General features: G+C 39.9%; 2 protein-coding genes across 3 annotated transcripts in view; one reads left to right on the forward strand and one right to left on the reverse strand.

Annotated features, from left to right (window-relative positions):
* The window catches only part of LOC307021219 (uncharacterized protein), a 616,546-nt gene that overhangs the window by 269,085 nt on the left and 322,676 nt on the right, over positions 1-24,785 (forward strand). The gene's annotated exons all lie outside the window — the stretch shown is intronic.
* Positions 4,579-24,785, reverse strand: part of LOC307021236 (uncharacterized protein) — a 146,535-nt gene continuing 126,328 nt past the window's right edge. For both annotated transcript variants that reach the window (XM_079653178.1, XM_079653177.1), the window contains 2 exons: positions 19,695-19,900; positions 4,579-5,661 (listed from right to left, as the gene is read on the reverse strand). In XM_079653178.1, the coding sequence (XP_079509304.1) occupies positions 5,442-5,661; positions 19,695-19,900 (426 nt within the window). In that variant the 3' untranslated portion in view covers positions 4,579-5,441. The remainder of the gene's footprint in view (positions 5,662-19,694; positions 19,901-24,785) is intronic.

Genomic DNA, 24,785 nt, shown 5'->3' on the forward strand with positions numbered 1-24,785 from the left:
GAGGTCTGGACTTGATGTCAGAGTGTTTGTGTTTGGACTATTTTGCATAATTATCTCAAGGAGAGCTCTCAGCCATTCATCTCAACGTGAAAATGTCATAAATTACAACCGGGATTTTCAAGAGCATGAACACATTTGCTGTACCCATGCACAAAGGATAAGGCTGTTGATATTCTTTATTATTCTCATTATCAACAAATCCCATGAGAAGCCCAAAACCAAAAGTGAAGTGATTCTGTTCAAAATATGTATCTGTGTTTCCACAGATGTATCTTGTTCCTCTGTGGCACAGAGCTTCAATGTGTTCCCAAACTATTACAAACAGAAAGAGCCACACCGACCACGTTCCTTCAGCACCGTGAACACACACTGCAGTTTCATTTGAATATATCCCACATGCACCTCCTGCTGCCCCAGTTACTCACTAAAGCACCACCTGTGGATTAATCCGCTGCTGAAAATAGTCCCAAAGAAGAAAAGACAGTTAAGAGTTAAGCTTTCTTAAAACTACAATGCACAGCTGTTTAAAAAAGAGTATATTCTTTACAAATGTCTTTATTCTCCATCATATCAGTATTTTGGTAGTTGTAAAGTAGCATTTTTGTTTAAAACAGAATACAATACAAGTGCATTGTACACCATACTGCACAATTGTTGATGGCACACCAACACATTAAAGCGGCACAACAACAGGTAACATAAAACAAGTATTATAAAGAACACATCTGGCTACAATATACCACTGAGAAAGTAAAGCTTATACTACAATGCTCAAAAAGAAAATCACAGATAAATACCTTAAACAGCTTTAAGCCTTAAACAAAATACTGTGGCGTAAGATTTGTGGCAAGATCTGTCATTTTTTTAAACTTTAAAATGCTGATTGTACTTGGAATATAATTCTTTCTTGGAACAATGTTTGGTTAAAGCCTCCCTTTCTCTTTTTACATGGCAAATAGTTGTTTGCGTGTATATTAATGGTCTGAATATGAAATCGAGAATGCTGATGCTACATAGCTCACAAAGCTGGGGCGTCCCAATTATTTTGCTGGCGATGCCAACTATCCTTTCCATCTCATTCTGCAGCTCGCAGTTCAAACAGTCACTCTCAACCAGGGTTTTGTAAACATTTTCACTGACTTGCTCGTTGTGTTCTAAATAAATAAAGCCATGTGTGCATTTTCTTAAATATAGTTCATCTTTTTAGTTAAATTGGCCGTCATTCTGTGCGATGATGTCAAATACATTTGGCTTTCTTCTGAAATCCTGCTTGGCACAAATGATTATATCTTAAGTGCCATCAACATTGAATTGTTTCTCTTGCACCGAGCCTGAAGAGAGTGTGTGCCAGACACAAAGGCCAACTAAGGCCGTGTCATCTGCATATTAAAAACCCTCACTTTCATCCCAAATAATGGTGTACAGGAGAAGGAAGGGGTCGGGTGTTGTTCCACTAATGGTTATCAGATAGAAAGACAAATAACACCACTATTAACCCCAATATCAATGAGTCAACAACAACCCAAACAATGAAATCCTTACATATTACACAAAGTTGTTGGACACAAAAATGTTGCCCTGCTTTAATAATAATAATAATAATAATAATAATAATAATAATAATAATAATAATAATAATAATAATAATAATAATAATAATACATTCTATATAAATAAAATGAATTATTATTATTATTATTATTATTATTTTTATTATTATTATTATTAAAGCAGGGCAACCAACATTCATAGCATCAGTTGTGGGAGAAGTACTCAAATCTTGAACTTCAGTAAAAGTAGAAGTACCAGAGTGTAGGAACACTCTGTTACAAGTAAAAGTCCTACATTCTAAATGTTACTCAAGTAAAAGTACAGAAGTATTGGCATCTAAATATACTTAAAGTTTAAAAGGTAAAAGTACTTATTAAGCAAACTGGGCCATTTCACAATCATATGTATGATATGTTTTGATTAGAATTATTGATGTGTTTATCAAACTGGTAAAGGAGGAACTAATTTTAATAACTTTATTTAATGCAGGGTAGCTGGTGAATTTGGTCCAACTAAGTGTTATTTAAGTGTTGATCATATTGTTAATCATTAATGTATATCTGCAAAGTAACTAAAGGTATTAAATAAATGTAGTGGATTAAAAGTACGATATTTACCTCTGAATTGTAGTGGAGTAGAAGTAGAAAGTAACATAAAATGGAAAAGTAAAAGTATACTTTACTTGAGTATTTTGAGTATTTTGAGGACTAGCTTTATTTATTTTTATTTAACCTTTATTTAACCAGATAAAAAGCATTGAGATAAAATCTCATTAACAATGCTGACCTGGCCAAGAAGGCAGCAACGTTACACATAACACAAACATATAAAATACAGAGAACATAACTAAGAAAACAAAAGACGAAAAAAGCAGTCACTACAGTGTGCACATTAGGACAGTAAGAAAGGCACTACTTATTACTGCAAGAGCAGCTGGTGGTAAGGACTTCTGACAACTTCAATTTAAAACAGGCTATAGAGAAAAGTGCCGTCAGTTTGAGGCGTGATTGAAGGTCATTCCAAGACCAAGGACCATAAAAAAAGAGACTCCTTTTTCCAGCCTCAGTCCGCACAGCAGGAACCTGGAACCGTATCCAGGCACTGGATCTGAGGTTGTAAAAGTCACAAACTGGAGCAAATCTGGCACATATGTAGAGTGGAAGCTTTCCTAAAATGGCTTTATACATTAATAAAAACCAATGCTGCATCCTACGCATAGTGAGTGAGGACCATCCAGTTAGGCTATACAGTGTGCAATGATGAGTCCTATAGGGTGCATTTGATATATAACGCAGTGCAGCATGGTAGAGTGGGTCAAGTTTGGCCAAGACAGTGGGACAGGCAAATCTATAAATGGTGTCACCGTAGTCCAGCTGGGAAAGGAATAAGCCAGAGACCAACCTTTTACGGGATGAAGTTGAAAAACAACATTTAAGTCTGTAAAGGAAGCCAAGAGTGAATTTCAATTTCTTTGTTAGAACTTCGATATGGTGTTTGAAGTTCAGATTACTGTCCAACCAATAGCCAAGATATTTGTAGGTATCAACAAACTCAACAGGGTGTCAATGGAGAGGCAAGAGGACGCTGACTTGGGAGCAAAAAGCATTGCTTTGGTTTTCTTAATGTTCAAAAGCAGTTTGGACACCTTTTTAACACCGCCGACGGTTTTACAAAGAAAAGGAGTGATGTTGATTGGTTGAAAATCAGTTTTTCGGGGACCGGCATCAATGATTGAGATTTTCCCTTGTTTGGGCACTGTGTGTGACTGGAATCACCTTTGTAAAGACTCCCTTTAATTGGCTCTTTAAGGACCTGTGCCTCTAGTCCGTCTGGGCCATATTCTTATAATAATAATAATAATAACTTTAATTTATATAGCGCCTTTCATAACCTCAAGGTCGCTTATTTGGCTTCACACAGGCACCACACACACTGTAATAAACCTTTAGCTCATTAGCACTGATACTGACGGAGCATTCTTCCTTCTTTCTGGCCACCCCCATTGGAGCATTTAAGCTTTCCCGTGCTTCTCATGTTACCCATTGTCATTGGAATCTTATTTATCTTTCAGTGTCCTCTTTTCTGAGAGAACTCACAGCAACTACTGCAGAATGCCATTTTCTCTGCCCTAAGACATCATTTCAGTTATTTTGATGCCTGGACTTGTTGTTTGGGAAGATTCTCAAACTCTTTGTCTTCCACACATCTTTACAAAACCTTAATCTAGAGGACACACTGTGGCTTTAATGAGCGTCTATGCAAGATTTAAAGAAAACGTCAAGTACGGTGTTCTCTGGACAGCCTCTCGGTTCCTCTGAGGTTCCTAAAACCACACTTTAACAAAGTACTTTGGGGAAGGGTTTCATTCGCGCCACTACTGCCTAATGGTTAAAGCAAGAGGTGAATTCCACAGTGGTCTGATCTCCAAAGGCGTGGTTCTGCAAACAGCCTAATTGGAATCTAGGATGTTTCCAGAGCAAGGATCAAGAGAGCAGGTAAAGCAAGTGGGACAGTCCGATATATTTCTGGAGGATTGGTAAAAACCCAGAGAAACCTCATGGAAAATCTCCTGAAAACAGCTTCATCTGCAAAATGGGAGAGGACATCATTGAACTGATCCACCAACCTCTCTGCTGCAGCATCATCATTTGGACCAGTCTCAATCATCTTTTAGATTTGGAGGTTAGTGGCCATTCTCAAACAACCTATTTGGAGGCCAGTTTCTATCTTCTCTATGTCAGTCTTTTAGGCCAGGAGCTCATGGGATTGTCCAACTAAATTAAATTGTGATTCCTTGACAGAAGGTCCCTCCAAATGCATTCTACATTAGAACAAGAACCACAAAATATGTACATACCCAGACAAACAAGCAAGCAGCAGGTGACCACTCGATCAGAAATGGAACCATCATTTTTTTATGGAATATGTTGACAATAAAAACATTTTTTGGGGGCAATTTGGAAATATACTATATACAGAATTGCCATTTCTAATACTCTCATTTTTGTATGAATGAAACGAACAAGGTGTGCATTGTTGATTTATTAGTGAAAGATGTCCTAGTAGCTTTATTACTATTGACCAAGCTTTTTTCCCCCTTGTCTTTGTGCTAACTCAAGCTCAGCTGCAGAGTATTGAACGACATATATTTCCTTTCCAAGTAGGCATATTTTCAACATATCAAACCTCTGCCTATGTCTAATATTAACACTCATTCTGATACAGAAATGTGCAGTGCAGCATATCGGCCCTCTGAAAACAAACACTAGATGCCAATTGAAAGCTGTTACAGATAACATGATCCGTAGACGATATGACACTAATATAACATGAGGGCTACTTGTTTACATCTTTTCCATCTGTATGATAATGGTTTATGTTTTAAGAGCCTCAGTAGTGTCTCACTGGGAAGCTTCACTCTCATTTGTGAAGCAGCAGTGGGACAGACGCTGCTCTCGCCCCCGTCCTCGTCACCACTTCACAGGCTATTCAATTAGCAGAAGAAGCATGGGAGATGGAGCCATAATGGAGCTGATGAGATGCACGAGGACAGGTGACACTAATCAGAGCGGCGCCCCATTGTCTCTGTGTGGACATCATTAAGGAAAGAGAGTGATTCCAGCATTTCTTTTTTACCTCCCTGAGCCTGAACAAACTCCTGAAGGCTGCGTGCATTAGCTTCCTTATGATTAATTTGCAGTATGACAATATACCTGCTGAAGAAAGAGTGCAAGGCTTTGACATGGAAGAAAACAGCAATGTTTGACACCATGCAGATAGGTTATAAAGTGTAAGATCTCATAAATATCATGCTGATAAGCCAATGTGATATCTTGAATGGCTTAATCCCATAGGATTGCTGTATTCTGTAAACTCCATTTGTTAGTTGTTCAATAAAGGCTGAGGCATCCACTCTTCAACATATCCACTTTCCTTTCGTCCACTTGACTGGGTGAGGCCGCAGATGAAGGCTGACCTGACCCTGCTGAGGCCTCAGACCCCTCCCAGCGGCCCCCTCTCCTCCGGTCCTGGTCCGAGCCTCTGGCCCGCACGGTGAAGGAGCTCTGAGCCGCCTGTTGGTACCGGCTGCTGAGGAAGCTGGACACACACCTGGGAAAACACCACAATTAAAACATTAGAAGAGAATTGACTCAAGGACTCGAGGTCTGATTGCTTCATCGCACATATTCCTTTTTTGAATGTTAAGCAAATCAAAGCCATAATGAGAAGAATGTGTCAGTTTCATTTTGTAAACTAAATATTCAAAGTTGTCACTTCCTCTCCCATAAATGAGGGTTACGGTGCTCGAAGGCTAACCCCTGACTCACTCTTGTTTCGCCTTGCTATATTTGCATTTTTCTCTGAGCTACAGTACATCGACCATTTTCATAGCTTGCCTTTGAATGATTGAATTTGATCAAGCACCTGGTTGCTAGGTCTTTGTATATGGCACAGAAATAAAGAACAGAAGGCAGGGTCTCTGAAATACAGACAGCACAACCCTCTTGAGAGGGCATAAGTAAGGATTTAAGGATATATTTTTGTATGAATCAATACGTTAGTTCTAGATATTATTACTGCTGTGCTTTTGCACACTGTTCACCAGTGTTGCACTTCTTGCCCACTTGTATTTAGGACACATTCCCTCCCCCTCACTGTACTGCAGTCTTTCATATATTGAAATATGCACTGCTGAAAAAACAAATGTCCTCTGGGTACAAAACAAAGTTGAGAGTTGAAGTGTCACACCGGCAACAGTGTGCTATACATTTAATCCGTCCTGACAAAATGTGGCCTCTTAAGTCATGTTGCATGATTACAATTAGATCCAAGCATCCAAGGCACATTTTTTGGTGATCTTTGGACTCCTCTCCTGACTGAAGCTCCTTTTTTTCACAATGTCAAACTATTTATTTAAAAAATTGAAAAAGTAAATGTTTTTCCATCTCTTGCTCCGTATCCATACAAATGCTTATAGTGCTTCAGTTGCTAAGAGAAAATATTGTTGGCAAACTATGAATGTATCCTTATGAGACAGTATCTACATGTTATATGTTACAGTATATCCTTCTTGGTTTGTTTGTTTGTTTGTTTTTATTAGGATCCCCATTAGCACTAGCATGAGCATTGGCTATTCTTCCTGGGGTCCTCACCCACACAAAACATACATAATACAAACCAGAACGGAACAACTCATCATTTCATGAAAAGTGCATGGTAAGGAAGTGAAAGCAAAAACAAAACAGAAAAAAATTGTCATCACATTTTAGCCATCATCAAGTCAAAACCTAAACAAAATTTTACCGGGATGATTGGCCAATAGGTTACAAGTACCTCCAGCAAGTCATCATCAAGACCTTAAGGGCTGGTGTAGTACTTTATTCTCTCACTGCGTACTCAACTGCTATCAGACAGGTGAAATATGCATGTTTTAGTCTTGTAGTGGCACAGTGCTACCATGTGATTGTGCATGTGGTGTATACTAACTATCACAGCAATGAGGTAGTTATCAGGGTGTTTCATGTGGCTGATGTAGGAGCTAATCATGATAACTTGACTCCTAGGTGATTGGACAGCTTCATAGTGTATCATTTCCTACAATCAGCGGCCACTTAATATCATGAAATGCACCTTTAAGTACTGCCTGGCAACCTGATGGAGGACCTGAGGAGGCAAGACTGATCCCCATTATAAAACTATGGAAGTTAAAGGAAAAATGTGTGAAGTTCAGAAAATCTTTGCAATGAAATACACCGGTGCCGTTAAGTTGCATACAGTAAACTGTTGCTCGCACCATTACATCTGAACAAAATAGAGTTGTGAGATTAGATTGAATTCATCTCATATTTAGAATAATGTAACTTACTGTTCCTGACCATTGGCTCCACTATTCTGTCAACTTTCGTTAGGATGTAATCAGGGGCGGACTTGGGGGGAAAAAGTGGCCCGGGGATTAATTAACAGACAGGCCCACTTAATGCGTGGCATGTATCGGCCGGCCGGCCCAAATTCTGTCCACCAGCCAAAGCCCAATTTTACCAGCCCAATACAACCCAAACCAGCCCAATTGGGCTGGAAAACTGCCCATCTGGCAACACTGGTGATGGAAGGGAAAGGGGGTGGTGGGTATTGTGATATCACTGATATGTGTAAGTGAAACTATCTGATAGATAGAACATAGGTAGCCTATCAAAACGGCCCAGCCCAGCGCCAGCCAGCCCCCCCACACACCCACTCCCAGGAAGTGGCCGGAACACTTACAAATGTGGGCCGGTAAGATTTAGGTAAGCAAAAAAAAAAAAAAAGGTAGTGGACGGAACACTTACAGATGTGGGCCGGTAGGATTGAGGCAAAAAAATAAAAATAAAATAAATAATATATTTTTTTTTCAAATCCGACCTGCTCTCTGGCCCACGCACAGCATGGGCCACCGGGAAAACTCCCGGTATTCCCAATGACCAGTCTGCCCCTGGATGTAATAAATGCAAGATCCATTGCCGTGTAGCTAAATAACAGCTAGATAGCTAATCTTAACTAAGCTTAAGTTACAGTTGGCTAGCTGGCTGCCGCAGCAAATAGAAAGCAATCATTAATTATACACATTTTCTTTTTATCGTTACATACCGTCTGCTAAAATCAACCTATTTTTTATCATACAAGTTAGTATCATGGATCCAACTCGCTGGTGAAGTCAAGCTAGCCAACCAATCTATACAGTACAATCTTATGTTTGCAATAACGTTAGCGAGCATAAAAGCTAAGGTTTACGGTGGCCCTGAAGTGCAAGTCAAAACAACATTTCACAAAACACTACAGCATTTAAAAAACGCTACAACATTTCACAAAACACTTCAACATTTCAACTTTTACGGAAAGCGTATTCCTTTGGGGAGAACACTTCTTGTTTGTGATTGGACAGAGCCAGCCAGAGAAGCACTGCTGTGATTGGTTGTTTTTGCTGCCAGTCAAGAAATGACGCTTCGTGAATGGTCAGCACCCGACAGCGCAACATGCCCCAAAACATCAGCCGTTAGCTGTTAGCACACAGAGCTCACAGCTCCTTATGTCTGTTCAGAAACTGGACAAAAGTGAAACATGTACAAAACGCAGACTGTCTGAAAATGGTGAATGGCGAATACAGTCGCTGCTTTATTTCTGTCTGTATAAGGTTGTTGTTGAGTGTGGACGGAGCAGCTACAGGTTAGTTTAGCCTGATCGATCCTATCTCCATTCAGAAAACACGCATTTTAAAAGGTTTTTCGCCTGCCGTCTTGTCTGCACACTTGTCAAAGCATTAAAGCATGGTTTTTACTAACCGGTATCAGTATGTTGTTACTTCGGCATCATTTCTTAAACGTGTATTACAATTAAATCATGGCAAAATATGTTCATTTTGTTGTATTTGGTATCTACCATAGTATGTATTGTGCATGGATATAAGCCCCGCCCCCTCTCCAGCGCGTCTTGTTTGAATGACAGGAGTAAACACAGCTGACAGCCGCGGTGAAACTTGAGCAATTAGAGCGATGCGAATATTCGGGGCTTATCTCCATGTAAATACTATGGTAGACTACAACAAAATGAACAAACACGAAGCGTCATTTCTTGACTGGCAGCAAAAACAACCAATCACAGCAGCGCTTCTCTGGCAGACTCTGTCCAATCACAAACAAGACGTGTTCTCCCTAAAGCCCCTGTCACACTGTCCCGAAATTGAAACCAGATGGACACATGAATATAGAATTCTGAATTTCGCACGGATGGCCCCGAACATGGTCAACATTAAAGCAACATCCGAAGCAAGTACGATGCCTACAGAAGGCCACACGATGGCACCCGAACCGCACTAGGAAATATGGTCGTAGACTTTGCTGATGATTTAGATCAGGGGTCGGCAACAGGCGGTCCGGATCCGGACCCAGACGCCGACCTATACGGACCCGGACCTATAATCAATACATTAATAAGGGATTTCAATTTTGACGTGGCGATTCTATTTTATCCGCCGCCGACAGGGGGCGAAAGATACGAGTGAGCGATACAGGGAGAGAAACACAGAAGAAGAGACGAGAGCGTGGCAAAGAGAAGCGGAGAGGAAAGTGAGTGAAGATAATAATTAGCGATACAGGGAGAGGAGCGGAGACGAGAGTGAACAGGCGTGTTCGCGGCAGACAGGGAGAGATAAATAATTACACATTGCACTCTCCAAGAAGAGGAAAGTGGACAGTGAGAACAGAGCTTTTAACCCTGAGTGGACGGACTCATTCATGTTCATCCTGCTCACTGGGAGCACAGAACCAGTGTGTCTCATTTGTTCAGACACCGTGGCGCTCATTAAAAGTGCCAAAACGCCACTATGAGACAAAACACAAAGTGTTGGACCAAAAATTCCCTCTCAAGTCAGAACTGAGGTCACAACAAATAAATATCATTCCAGGGCAGGCTAACCGAGGCTAACCGAGGCTAACCAATGAGCACCTGCATGTTTGTATGAGAATGGCCCTGACACCATTCCAGCCCAGATTTAAATTCCTGGCAGGACAAGCTCAAGCTCAATTCTTGCAGTGAATAAAAAAAAGTGAGTGGAGGGACTGCAATACAAGAGGGAAAGAAAGAGAAACTTTAAAACTGTTCAATTGTTATGATGTGTAAATCTAAAGACTGATATTGTTCTATAATCCTCTGAAACTGTTAAGTCATGATGTGAAACGGTTAACAAAGAAAAAGAGACACTCAAGCTGCTGCTACACTTTATTTTATTTATCTAAAATTAAACACTTTTAAGATGCACACATTTTCAAATGCAGCCTGAGAGGAACATTACACATATCCACAGTATTTTACTGTAGCCTATATCTGTATAGTTCAATGTTAATTGACAATAATGTTTTTGAATTGTACTTTCTTTATTTGATTGGCAGTCAGTTGTTGATTACATGCAGACATTGATAAAGCTACAGGCTATACAATACATATCACACTAATTCATAAAGCAACATAGACATTTTGAAGTTCCGGACCTTTGCATGGGGAGATTTTCTCTAACTCAGGGGTGTCAAACTCAAGGCCCGGGGGCCAAATCCGTCCCGCGACTTCATTTAATGTGGCCCACAAGAGTTTGCAAACATTATAATACGTTTATTATATGGTTACATGCCACTTTACAGAAGCAGGTTGCCCATAAACTACATGTCCCGCAATGCATCTCATTTTGTGACATGCTCACTGAAGAGACTTGCAATTATTTGCCCTAGACTTCTGCTTTCAGACGTAGTTAATTACGAAGTTATTACCCTATCCAATAATAATCCAATTCAGAGGCAATAATGTAATATAATACATTATTTTATATATATTATATATTTATATATGTATATTTATATAGTTACAACCGGCCCTTTAAGTGCAACCATAATGCTAATGTGGCCCGCGATGAAATTGAGTTTGACAGTTGAATACCCCTGATTTAGAATGTATCCAGACTCAATGTAAGAGCTTGTGCCTCTTCGGGGGGCGCTAACATTTAAACATACACTTTAAAAAGACCACAGGTGAGTACTTTCTTACAGCAACAATGGAAGCCAACATGGAAGCAAGAGGAAGAGGAAGAGGAAGGGCTGGGCTGAGAGTGAGAGGAGGAAGAATGAGAGGTAGAGGTAGAGCTGGAGGGAGAGGACGTGGAAAAAGAAGAATACTCTCATGATATATCAGTGCTTATATCTGTTGTGTGAAACGTATTTACTTCATTACTGTAATTGAATTGTTGGCATGTTGCATACTATAACTGTACAGAAATCCTGCACAATGTACTGTGGTAAACTTACTTTTATGCAACACAGACACTGACCAACCACTATATCTTTGATGTTCATCTGAAGGACTGAGAAACAAAGAGGTGTAGGATTTTCAATGAGGCACAGGTAGCAGCAGCTACAAACTTGGTTTTGGCAAACAATGCCATCACACTTGGAGATTTCCGAAGCAGAGTAACTACTGTATGTGCTGAGATGCATGTGGCACAATGTTATCTTTGAATAAAATGTGATTTTTTTTTCAACAACTCATTTGTATTTCTTCCTTTACTGCATTTCTGTAAACTCAAGCAATCTTTCTCTGCAGAAACCTCTATGTACAGAGCATGGCCCATAAAAAATGAGAATGCTTTAGATTATGCTCAGCAGTGTGTAGTTGGGTGGTCAAACAATAGTAAATGAAGAAATACAAATGAGTTGTTGAAAGAAAATCACATTTTATTCAAAGATAACATTGTGCATCTCAGCACATAGTTACTGTGCTTCGGATCTCTCTAAGTGTGATGGCATTGTTTGCCAAAACCCAGTTTGTAACTGCTGCTTCCTGTGCCTCATTGAAAATCCTTAGCCTTCCACCTGCACCTCTTTGTTAAAAAACAACAAAGATATAGTGGTTGGTCAGTGTCTGTGTTGCATACAAGTAAGTCTACCACAGTACATTTCGCAGGATGTTTGTACAGTTATAGTATGCAACATGCCAACAATTCAATTACAGTAATGAAGTAAATACGTTTCACACAACAGATATAAGCACTGATATATCATGAATTATGCAGAGCTAAAAACGGGGTACTAACCTGTTTTCAAGTCTAAGTGTCCGGATTACACAGGCAACAGTAAATCGGCTTAGATTAGGCTGAACCCTCTGTCCAGCCTCTCTCATCGTCACACCATGGTTGATAACATTTCATTTCATTAGAGAGTATTCTTCTTTGTCCACGTCCTCTCCCTCCAGCTCTACCTCTACCTCTCATTCTTCCTCCTCTCACTCTCACCCCACCTCTTCCTCCTCCTCTCACTCTCAGCCCAGCTCTTCCTCTTCCTCTTGCTTCCATGTTGGCTTCCATTGTTGCTGTAAGAAAGTACTCACCTGTGGTCTTTTTATAGTGCTAACATCCTGATTGATGAGCCAACAATTATGCTACCAGGTGTTTGGTCAGGTGGAACGTGTTTCTTGATCATTGGTCCATGTGTGAGGCATTTTGAATATCAGTATTTTAAACCAGCTAACACGTGACTTTATGTCAGATTCCTGTGTCCTACGTGGAGACACATGTGTAGTGGTTTGCAAAAAGTGCCATGTTGATTTGCAAATTGTGTGAAAAGCTGAAAACGTGTTCAGAGTTTTGGAGATTTGAGCCGATGTTTTTACTCTTTGAGTGTCAGTTAAAAGAATTGTGCTTATGTATAATTTTAGGGTGTTAGCAATCGAGAGAAACTGTAAGACATACAACTGCAACGGAAGTAACAAAAACAATGTAATATCCTTTTCAGTTTCACAGAACACAAATTGGGTTATTTACCTAATCTGTTTAGATGATTTTGGTGTGCAATAAATGCAATCTCGATGTCATCGTACTATAATACGATGGCTACATGATGGCATTGCGAGGGCATCAAGTAGTCGTGTTACCTTCCTAAGTAAATCGGGCAGCTTAGTGTTTCCTTCGTATTGTCTTCGTGAGGCAAAAAATGCCCGATGGCACCGATGATCAGACGAAGATGATACGATTTGACAAGATGCCCTCACGAGTGCCTTATGAAGGGCAAAATGGACACACAAATTCAACACGAAAACGAACCTTCGCAAGGTCCTCCAGCAATTTTTTAGCATGCCAAAGATTTTGCCACCGCTCACAAAGTTGCTGCCGGAGCCTGAGAAACTCCACCGGCGGTCATACGATGACTTGAGATGCCCTCACGAATGGCCCGATGTTGTTACGATCAGAACCGAATTTGAACATTTCCTTTATCGTGTGTCCATCTGGTGTCAATTTCGGGACAGTGTGACAGGGGCTTTAAGGAATACACTTTCCGTAGAAGTTGAAATGTTGAAGTGTTTTTTGAAATGCTGTAGTGTTTTCTGAAATGCTGTAGTGTTTTGTGAAATGCTGTAGTGTTTTTTGAAATGTCGTTGTGTTTTATGAAATGCTGTAGTGTTTTGTGTGTTGTTTTGACTTGCACTTCAGGGCCAACGAAAAGGTTAGCCAGCTATCTCTAATTAAGCTATGCTGCATCAATCTAGCATTTTTGCTTCTTAATGTTAGCTATTTAAGTAATTAGCGAACATTAAGCTATTGCCAAATTTAAAGCCAGATTAGACTTTCACTAAACTTGTGATAATACAAAAGCGATAAATGTATGTAAATTGCTGTAATAAGTACCTACATTCTTTTAACTCAGTTTTTATTTCAGCTTCAAATTCATTTCACAGACATGGTCGGATTGTATTCAGCAGTTTTTACATTTTCATTAAGCTGTATCTACAGAGCCAACATATAACAAGAACACATGAAAGAAAATAGTACAAACAGAGATCAACAAGAAAAGTTGTACAAAATCAAAAGAATAATAGAGATATGAAGAAAAAGAAAACATAAATAAAATAATCAAAGGAGGGGGGCATCCGTGTGTGTACTTGTGTGTGTGCAAATGTGCATGTCAGTGCCATCATTTAATATAGTTTGATTAGGAGCCGGTTAAGGACCCTGGAGTGGTTCAGAAGATACCAGGGTAAACTCACTGGATCAGCACAGCTGGCGGGAATAATAAGTACCTTCAATGATACATTTTATATTCAGTCACATTTTAGGAACTGTTTGGTACAAAGTCAAAGACAGCAGACAAAACTCCCTCTCCCAAAAGATCGACTGGATGCATAACCTCAGTCCACACAGTAATTGGCTGCTGAGGCAAATCAATGCCTTAGATCAGAATTGAAGCATTCTGCTTGTTTACAACATCTATTATTTGCTCTTATCAAGTGTGATCAGACCAATTTCCCCTCCCTTAATATAGGCTTGATGGGACAAAGAAAAGCTAAATTCTCAGAGAATGGGAAAACACATTTATTGTGCTTCGCGGTAACTAAACTGTCAACAGATAAGAGAGCATAGTATCAACTCCCGGGTAATTCATCTTACAATTGTGCCGTTGTGTTTTCCTTGGGAGCAGCTTGGAAATATGATTTGAGGCCTTGGCTCAAATGTCACAGCAAATGCTCCACCAAATGCTCCACTGAGGAAAATGTAAAGCAGATTGCAAATGTCTATACTCTAAGCACTGAGCTCTCAGTGTGTAGTTACTACATTTTTAACAAGTACATTTATCCTTTTGTGAAGACTTATATCTGCAAAAGGACGGATAGCTCCTGGTCCTCGGGCAGCTGACAGTAGCATGAGGTGAGAGAGCAGCGGAGGCCACTTTGTATCATGTCAGTGCTAGCGGTTAGACGCCATCTCCACAGTGTCCCTTGTCACCAATCACATCCTTTTAAACCACCCAGGGAGCTCGACAACCCCCCCCCCCCCGACACACATACACACACACTCCCTTATCTGTCAATGCTGCTTAAATAATGTAATTAATGACTTAATTAACATTTCCATAATCTATTTTAATAAATCTAACACGGCATAATGAGAGTTTCTAACCTCCAGGCATGGCATATAAAAATTCACAGTGCAGAGCTGCGTGGTCAGGCAGCGTCTCAGCGCTCGCCCTGACATACAGGAAGGAGAGGGTGCAGACTGTGTGACAGCAAACTGAAAGGCAGTTCAAGCCTGACAAATGTCATGTGACTTTGTGAATGTGTCCAATAACAAACCTGCAAACCGATGGTGAAAAAATAACGATTATGTTAAAGGTTTAAACAGGAAGCCACATTGGAGTGGATAGAAATATGAAGGATTCATACAAAATAAGTTGTTGTTCATTTTCTTTTATTAAATCTATGAATGTAATCCTCAAGAACAAGATGGCACAGGTTTAATTATTTTCGGTACCACTTTAGAATAAGACTACCCTTATAAAGGGTTTACGAATAGTTCGTAATTCATTTATTAATTAGGTTGTGAACACTTTATAAATCATTAATACGCTTTTATAAGACATGAGATAAACAGGGCAACTGTGACCGGTTGCTTGCCAAATAGTGAGCCCATATGTATCTGTACTGCTAAGCCTTATATTGGTTACCTAGCTAACTTCGTCTTCTTCATCACCCAGCATCCTTGGTATCTGTTGTTCACTGAGTTGATTCTCGCTAAGTAACCAATATAAGGCTTAGTGTGAAGTGTTTACAACCTAATTCATAACCTAATTATAAACCCTTTATAAATCCTTTATAAGGGTAGTCTTATTGTAAAGTGGTACCTTATTTTCTATCTATGACTATATCATCCTGCAGTAATATTGACTAAGTAGGATAAAAATTAAGAAGGACATAGGACTCAAGACTAAGACTAATTTATAAAACAGCTGACAAAATTAACAACACTGTGAAGAACAAATAATGTACACTTCACTGGGTTTCCTTTTACATTCATTTGAGCTTGCAGCACTTTAACCCAGCACTGCCAAGTTTGTGAAAGTGAAATATCTCTGAAATAGCCGGACAACTTTTGAACTAAAATTCAGTTATAAGTCAATATTTTTCTTATTGACTGCAATTTCCATGAAGCCCATTAGTTACTACGCACAATTTCAATTGTTAATTATGGGTCACAATTTAATAGTTTCATTTGAAAAAAAGGCTCAGTAATTTTTGTAAACAGCTGGGCACTGTCGTTTTTTGCAAACGTTAGTTAAACTAAGAAAAAGTGTGTTATTTGGGGACTATTTTCAGCTTTGGTTCTTTTGTGAGTTTCTTATGGAGCAGGATGATGACTGAGTCGCAAAAATAAACTGCAGTGCTACTGCTATGTCATGGTGATGGAGGAACAACTGAAGTAGGATACATTGATTTTGCTTTTGTTATTTTTAAGGAACTTATTCACACCAAGAACAACCTAGAATATTGGTTTTAACAAACAGAAGAGAAAGCATTACAACTATTAGCCAAATGACCATAACCTTTTATTATAGTAAAAAAATAAATTCTAAACTGTCATATTTCCTCAGAACTGACAATGTAATTGCTTTCAAGAAAACAAAACCTGCGTCTGAAGTGATGTAGCCATGGCAACTGACAACAGGTAAGAAACAGAGGCTCATTTACTTTACTTAGCCTACTGGATGGCAGCAAAATGCTTTAGCCCTCTTTCCAATACATTGCCATTATACCAATACATTGCCATTACAGCATGTGACCATTTCATCAAGAGTGATTATTAAAAAAACACGAGAGTACAGAATATGGATTCAACAATATAGAAGGTTTTTCTGATGTGTTTGTCTTCGTCTCATTCTTTCTCTTAGAAACCAGGCCGTGTGGTGGGTGAGAGATGAGGGGGTCGGGCCTCACAGGGACCTCCACCCCCGGGGGGAACAGTGACTGAGATACAGGCTGACAGTGGGCAGCAGGAGGCTGGCACATCCCAGGCAGCACAAGCACCATGGGGCACGGGTCTGTGAGGCCCACCCATCCTAACAAGGGCACCCACCACCCTCCCAATCACACCAGTGATAACATGCATGAGTGAACAGAAACCTGTTCCTGCAGTGGGACACCTCCAGTGTGAGGAGCAGACTGAGACATGGACAGGAGAGAAGCTGGAACTGAGCAAGCAATGCTTTTAGGTCATTATTTTAACACAGGTTTAATACCACTTAGCATTTACACAGGAGTTATAGCAATATTGTGCTTAACGGCGAGGGAAGCGTTGCCATGGCAACAGCTTTTGAGGAAAACTCACTATTTTCATATTGAGGTGTTGAGGGCCGGACCACTAACTGTCATCTGAAGTCCGGTGCAGTTTGGACCATTTTCCATTGACTTAAGACAACATTGTGTTTTATGGCGAGGGATAAGTTGCCATGGGAACGGCATATGATGACAATCCATAATTGGCATAGAGCTGTTGAGGCACGGCCCATTAATGATAGTCTGAAGTCTGGTGCCGTTTGGACGTTTTTCCAGTGAGTTAGGACAACACAGTGTTTCATGGCGAGGGATCTGCTGCCATGGCAACGGCATATGATGACATCCCATAATTAGCGTAGAGCTATTGAGGGCCGGCCCATTAATGATAGTCTGAAGTCTGGTGCTGTTTGGACCATTTTCTATTGACTTAAGAAAACATTGTGTTTATGGCGAGGGAAGCGTTGCCATGGAAACGACAAATGGTGAGATTTCAGATTCCACGTAGAGCTGTTGAGGCATGGACCGGTGATATAAAAGTGAAGATAGGGGGACGATGGGACCGTGTCCATTGGAGTTACAGCAGCACCGTGTTTTATGGCGAAGGATCCGTTGCCATGGTAACGCCAAATTAAGTAACATCAGATTTGACCTAGAGCTGTTCAGGGCCGCAGTGTCAACCATCATGTGAAGTTTGGTCATTTTGTTAACTTTTGACTCGATTTCAATAATGTGCTAGTTTACAGTGACGTGGGTTACGCCACGTCACTGTAGTCGCTGTAGGCTATACCTACTGTCATGATTTAGGCCACTTTTAATGGGCTTTTGCCACTCCTTTTGCCTGTTTTTTGTGGGTTTTGCTTGGTTATCGCTCACGAAGCGAGCGACTAAATTGATCGTAACGATATCAATAATACGAGTTGCAGTCACTTGGGAGAGCCCACGTGACTGGGCTCGCTCGGCCTATCAGCCGTCACGATTTCTGAACCTTTTCTGTGCCTTTGCCGGTCGTTTTCCCTGTTTTGGGTGTTTTTCGCAGGTTTATCGGTCACTGCACGACCGATTTCAATAGAGTCTTCGCTGACCTCAGGTCTCAGACCCTAATTACAGCGAGTCAGCAAACCCAACAGGAAGCCAGCCAATTGAATTTAATGGTGTTTTTTGACAATTTCACGTTAATTATGTAGGATTTTGAATGACGAACTTTGACTTGTATGAGAATACTTTGACACAGTGGATTTTTTACGTTTGCTACATATAAACATACTTGTTCCACCATTATATATAATGATAATACATACAGTTTGGATTATGGGTTTACTACAAATGTTTTAGACTTGTTCAGGCTTTGAAGCTTCAAAAAAGCCTGAACAACAAGTTATTTTTGAATGATTCATGCTCATTAACAAAGTGTTAGTATTTTAACGGTATAACTGTTAGCATGACAACGTATTTGAACCTCTTTAAACTCGAACAATGAGCACTTTACCTGCAGCCCAGATCTGCCAAGAATGTATCTCGTCTGAAGCCGCTGAATGTGTTGTAAACAAACCAATTTCCTGTCATAAAATTACAGCTCATTACTAGCGTGGATAAGGGCTGCAACAACATAATGATGCAGAAGCACATTAGCAGTGCAACCATATTTATTAATTACCAGTTCACTAGCCGCATTCCTTGCAAAGGCACTTAATGGGGGAAAAAAGTTACAAGCCTTGTTGAGTTAATTACAAACAGCCTCTCTATTTTAGTTAAGACAAATACTAGAGGAACACAAAGTTTTAATTTAGCTACTGGCACGAAACGCTTGTTGAGGGTGAATGGAAGGTTACATCACTTTGACTACTCCCATTATATTTCACAATAAATGTTATCAAGCTGGGCTTGTCTAAATCCCAGCATCAGTTGATGAGGGACAGTCAATATGTCACAATATTTTACCATTAGGACTATTATTTCTCTATTTTCACGTAATCCTGTATTTTTCAGTCTGATTTGGGTACTGCTTTTAAACAGTTAGAGATGATATAACCTGCATTTGTAATCTGATTACAGTATCCGCCATATGTTGCTTTCTAATCACAGAGTAGATATTGTTTATGCCAGGAATCTAATGACTTATTTACAAGCTAGATGTTGATAAAAACTGACTTTTCCTTTAGTAATGGTTTACAATACAGCAGGCATCATTCCAATTAGCAATATCGAAATGGGAAAGAAGCACAAGAGAAAAAACAAGAGAGGTAGTGGGTTGTTGGGGGTCGCAGAACAGCATGTTTTCAGAGATGATTATTTGGATGAAACCGACACTCACCGCTACTTGTTTTGAAGATTACATAAAGATGAAATGTTGCTCAAAGATGTATTTAGCTGAAGAGCACACAGCTAGGACAAAACAAAACAGAGATGGGAGAAGTCGTCATGATTTTAATAGATGATGTTCTGACTTTGTTTGCCATGTGAGAAGAAGTTCAGACCAAGGGCACTTTAAGTACAGGTTTGAGAGTTAATACTAAAAGGAAAGTACTCACTTGATGATCAGGATCTCTGTCAGCAGACCAAAGGAGGCTGCTGCCACTTTAAAGGTGATGGAAGGAGGAGGGTTGGTGAAGGCGGTCATTAGGCAGTAAACAGCGTAAGGAACCAGAAACAGCAACACGAGAGCACTGAGCAGCACCAGCCACGTCTGCCCCTGGGAGCTCACAGGGCGCCATGGAGACCTCCTCTGGATCTGGTACTGGACAACAGAGAGCAGGAGGTACTGTAAGTGTCAGGAATACACACTGTTGTTTCACCAGAAAGATAAACACATTCATCAAAAGGTTGCAGTTTTAGATTTCAATGCCCCATTAAAAATACTAACGAAAAGGAGAAATAACGTGTTGTGTATCCGCAACATGTTTTAGATCCGCTCTAAATGTTATTGGTTCTTCTCTGACCTTTGCATAGTTTTAATACTTTGATTTCTGACCAAAGACCATGGCATTTCCATCGTCCCAAACTTTATTGCTAAACATGCTACACTCAGGTGTTAACCATAAGGCATCGACTGCCAAGCATTTGTAGTATTGCCATTTTTAGCATGTTATCATGCTTACATTAGCATTTATTCAATTCACAGCTATGTCCTAGCACAGTGTCATAAGGTGCTTGCATGGCCTATTAATCACACTGAATAACAATTTTGTTTGACTTCATCAACCCATCAGCTGTTGGTTTGATGACTATTTAGTCTCAGGGTGTAACAACCAGTGCTTGAATTGGGCCGGTACTCACCGGTACGCAGTACCGGCACTTCTGATTTTTACCCATGTGGTACCGGCACTTCTTACTGAGTACCGGCAAGGTGCCGGTACTCAGTAAAATGCCGGTACTCAGCCGCCGGCAATATACGTATATATTGTAAACGCAACGCAGCGCAAATGTGGGTCTGACTCTGCCTCACAGAGGGTGACTGGCTGTCTACATGACGTGGCCTGCCGACATTGCCACTTTCATACAGATCATACTAATGCCCTCAATTGTTCTCTGTGTGTCATTCAAGCTCGGGAGGGTGTGTGTTGGTGTATGTGTGGCGCGAGCGAGCGAGCGAGAAAGCGCGCGCACCGGTTACGTGTATTGTTGTTAGCATCTGGTGCTAGCTAGCTGCGCTAACAGATATAAGGAGCTTTTTCAACAACAAGGTGGAGGGAGAGTCCTTTGCTGCCAGACTGAGAGGCTGATAACTACAGCTCTGGTGCGGTAAATTACTCTCTGAGTCTTTAGATAGTTAACTTAGTTTAAGTTATCTCAGTGGGTCTCAAACGGTTCGGTCAACATTTATGTAAACACATATTTCCATTTGAGGGGGTAGTGATTAGTAAAATATGCATGAATAATACAAACAAAATGTTAACTAGGTGAAAAAAGGTAAGATAAACTTGTTAAGAGCTAAAACTAGTCTTTGCTGTTGCCTCAAAGAGGAGCAGGGGGAGAGGAGGGAGACAGGAGAGGCCGATTCAGGAGCCCAGACACACTCACAACTATAAATGAACCAAAAACAAATAAATAAACAAGTTTCAATGTTTTTTCATATTGGATATTGTATGTTATTGGTTATGGCCATGTACTTATGATTTTATGATTATTTAAAATGTATACATTTTTGTTTCATATGGGTGTAGTCTCTTTATTTCCCCCTCAAAATGCACCAGATTGATGCATTTAAGTCCAACATTTAAAAAAAAAATCTTACCGGGGGATTATGCCCCCGGACCCCCCTATAGGATTTGAGGCCCGGCCCCACTGTTCCCAAATAGATTTGCAATTTTTTTGAAATAGTAACCCATCTCCATATGTTTCTTTTTGGGTAGTAGATTTAAACTAGAGGGCTATCACTTTGTGCAGCAACGCTATTGACAAATAAATCCAGCAAAATGGCACAAAAAACTGGTAGTGGCCTCAGGGACGAGGAGTCATTTAACCAGCCAGTAGGAGTCAAGCTTTACTTTCTTTTATATCCATAAAGAAAAAGTAAATCTGTTTACAGTTGTTTCATTATGGATGTTGAGAGGTATCCATATATCTCTTCATTTTGCTCTCAAATTGCACCAGATTGATGCATCTAACTTCAATATTTTTAAAAAAATGTTCCCGGGGGAGCATGCCCCCGGACCCCCCTAGACTAGAGGGTGTCAGGTCCACTCCCCACTTATAAAAATAGCACTTTACCACTGCACCCCCTCTAATCTCAGATGCACCCTGAGTCATTTTGTTTAAGTACAGTGAGCCTTTCTAAAATATACAGTAAAGAGACAAACCCACCAGCATTATAGGATATACTACGACTTTGTGCGAAATACTTGTTGCTGATTTAGAGTACTGGCACCTTTTTTATTCCAATTCAAGCACTGGTAACAACTAATATTATTCGGGTTCCAGTGTAGCAAGCAACCCCAAGACTTCCTCTTCAAAGTGCTGGTATTAACAGTCCAATCTCAAGTCATATGCACATTTCTGTGCCAGAAGATAGCCGATGGTTTCCCAGCCTGCATTTGGTCAATGTGTTTCCTGTGTTTTGCTCTCAACACAAACAGTTTACCAGCATGCAACCAAAGTCGGCTCAAACGACATTGGTGAATCCTACTAGGCGACACATGAAACCAGGAGGCTTCCAATAGCAAAATCCTCCATACCATTTTCTAAATATGTTGCATTCATATGCAGATATCTGTTCATAGAAATTATTACATAAAAATGATCTGGTTATTTAAATGTAAAGCCATGCACAGGTCTGGAACCAGGTTATGTTGACTATTTAAAAAAAAAAACTTTGGCGAAATAATGGGTCCTAATTATGTCTAACCTTGATGAATTACACAAGTGCACACTTTGCTTAGAGTTGTGTTCTTAACAAGTAAAGAATGGATCACTTGGATCGCATCCAGATCTAGTCATTAAATAATTTGTCGAAGGCCAGGGTTTTGCACCCTAAACACTACCATTACAAGATAATGTACATTCTCTGTCTATGGTGACACAAACTAATTTAGTAGCCATTAGCTTTTAAATTGTGTAGTGGGTTTCCAGCTAAAAACAATCAATATATACCGAGCTATAGCCATAACGCGCAAATAGTAGACATTTCCCCCTTATATAAGTCCTATTAACTGTAGAGTTGACCAATGATGGAGGGTAAACAATCAACTTAATAATACAAGATTACACATGATCTGTATATGTAGTGGTTTATTACCACTGGCTTGGCACTTTAAAACGGTATAAAGCACTTTCACACAAATAAAACAAACAAGAAAACCAAATCAAAAGAATCAGACACACACATATAAAACACACTGAAGCATGCATGCAGTCATCAAGCCAGTGTGCAAACATTGCTTTAAGTCCTGGCCAAATATTGCCTTGCTCTGGAGACAAACCAAGCAAAGCACTTGAACAGTGTTTGATTAGTGTCTGGAATTCATCTGCAAATGCACACTTGCCTTGTCCTCTTTCATGGCTGCTATTCATTAATTAGATTCTTTGTGCAACTGAGCTATCCTCAATGTTTAAGGTTACATCAGGCCCAGTAAGTGGCTGCCTGATAACAGAATGAATCCATCTTCATTACTCAGCCCTCTGTCTAGGCTTGCTCCTCCGCAAGTGAGCTATGTCAGTAGGTTCTAAGGAACTGATACATTACATTGCATTCAGATCCTGAACTTTTGCCTCCTTTGATTTGAGTCACTCTGATTAAATTACCGGGGTTGTGGTTTCCTCTCATATCGGATTCTTTCTTGTGATTTTTCCTTCTCAAGGTGGAACAATGCTGCAGCCAAATGAAAACCAAACCCCGTTTTTGTGTTTGAGGAATATAAACTGTCCTTAATAATGGAAAGTAAGGATTTTCTGATAAATATTACAGTCAGGAATTTGTAAACCCTGTGTTGATTTCACATTCCATCTTGTTCCTCTCCTGGATCAATTGGGTTTGAGCCATTGCCAAGTGAGTGAGGGTAGTGATCTTTCAAAGCAATCTGCTTTGAAACAAAGCAGTCTAAGCAGTCAGTGATTTTAAACTTGACAAAACTTGACAAGCCAAAACGGTGGATCAGGTTCACATTAAGATCATTGAATGAGAAAACATTTTAAAATTCATTTGGAACATTGCAATTATTATTTAAATAAATTATACCAATATTAAATTAGATTTGTATCACATTAATTATGTAATCAATCATCATCAAAAGCTAATTAAGGATGTATACATCTTCCTGCATTTGGTTTTTATAATGCACAACAGTTCCTTCAGTGCACAGGCTATTAGAGAGGAAGAGGGGAAAATATGATTCCATCCTTTTAGCCAAAGAAAGCCAAGACATTCAGATAGATGTCTTCACAAACCAAAACACATGGTTTCAATCTTAAAGAAATGATGAATAGACTCAACTCTCAGTCCAACAACAGAGCAAATGTGAAGGCTTTCTTTTGTTATTTAGATATGGAACCTGATTACGCAAGCAATTAAGGGTGGAACTAAATGTGGTGGTCAATTTCAGTTGAACACATTTTGGTGACAATACGTAAAAGGCATATTTAAATGAAGCTGTTAGCATCAAATCCATCAGTAGGATCTCAGCATTTACTCACATCAAGGCCAAGCCAATATGAAATGTAAAAGCATCTCAGAATGTTCATTGTATTCCCTCTGCCACATTAAGTAGGAGCTGAGGTAACCATAAGGACGCAGACCCGCATCTGCCTTGTCTCCACGTGACTCTGCATGGAATGTAAGTAGGGTTTTAGTGTTTTGGAGGCCATTAGTTAAGAGGAAGGGGAGACACAATAGTTCATCTATTCTTTGAAGGAAACCATGATTAAAGACTCACTACATGATGATATGTATCACAGGCCCTGCAGCCTCACCTGCTCCTTCTTTGTGAAGAACACCAAATTACATTTCCTCTGCACTTATCTTCAATTCAAATCCAAACACTAGACTGAGAAGCTAAAACTTAAAAAGTGAGCACGCAATGCATTAACCACTGGTTAAAAATCACACTGTGTTAATTACATGCTGATGTTTTATGACTATGACCTTTAAACACTAAACCAATCAATCAATACAGGAGGGAAGAATCCTA

The sequence above is a fragment of the Notothenia rossii genome (genome assembly GCF_949606895.1).
Source record: "Notothenia rossii genome assembly, chromosome: 1".
Taxonomy (NCBI): Eukaryota; Metazoa; Chordata; class Actinopteri; order Perciformes; family Nototheniidae; genus Notothenia; species Notothenia rossii.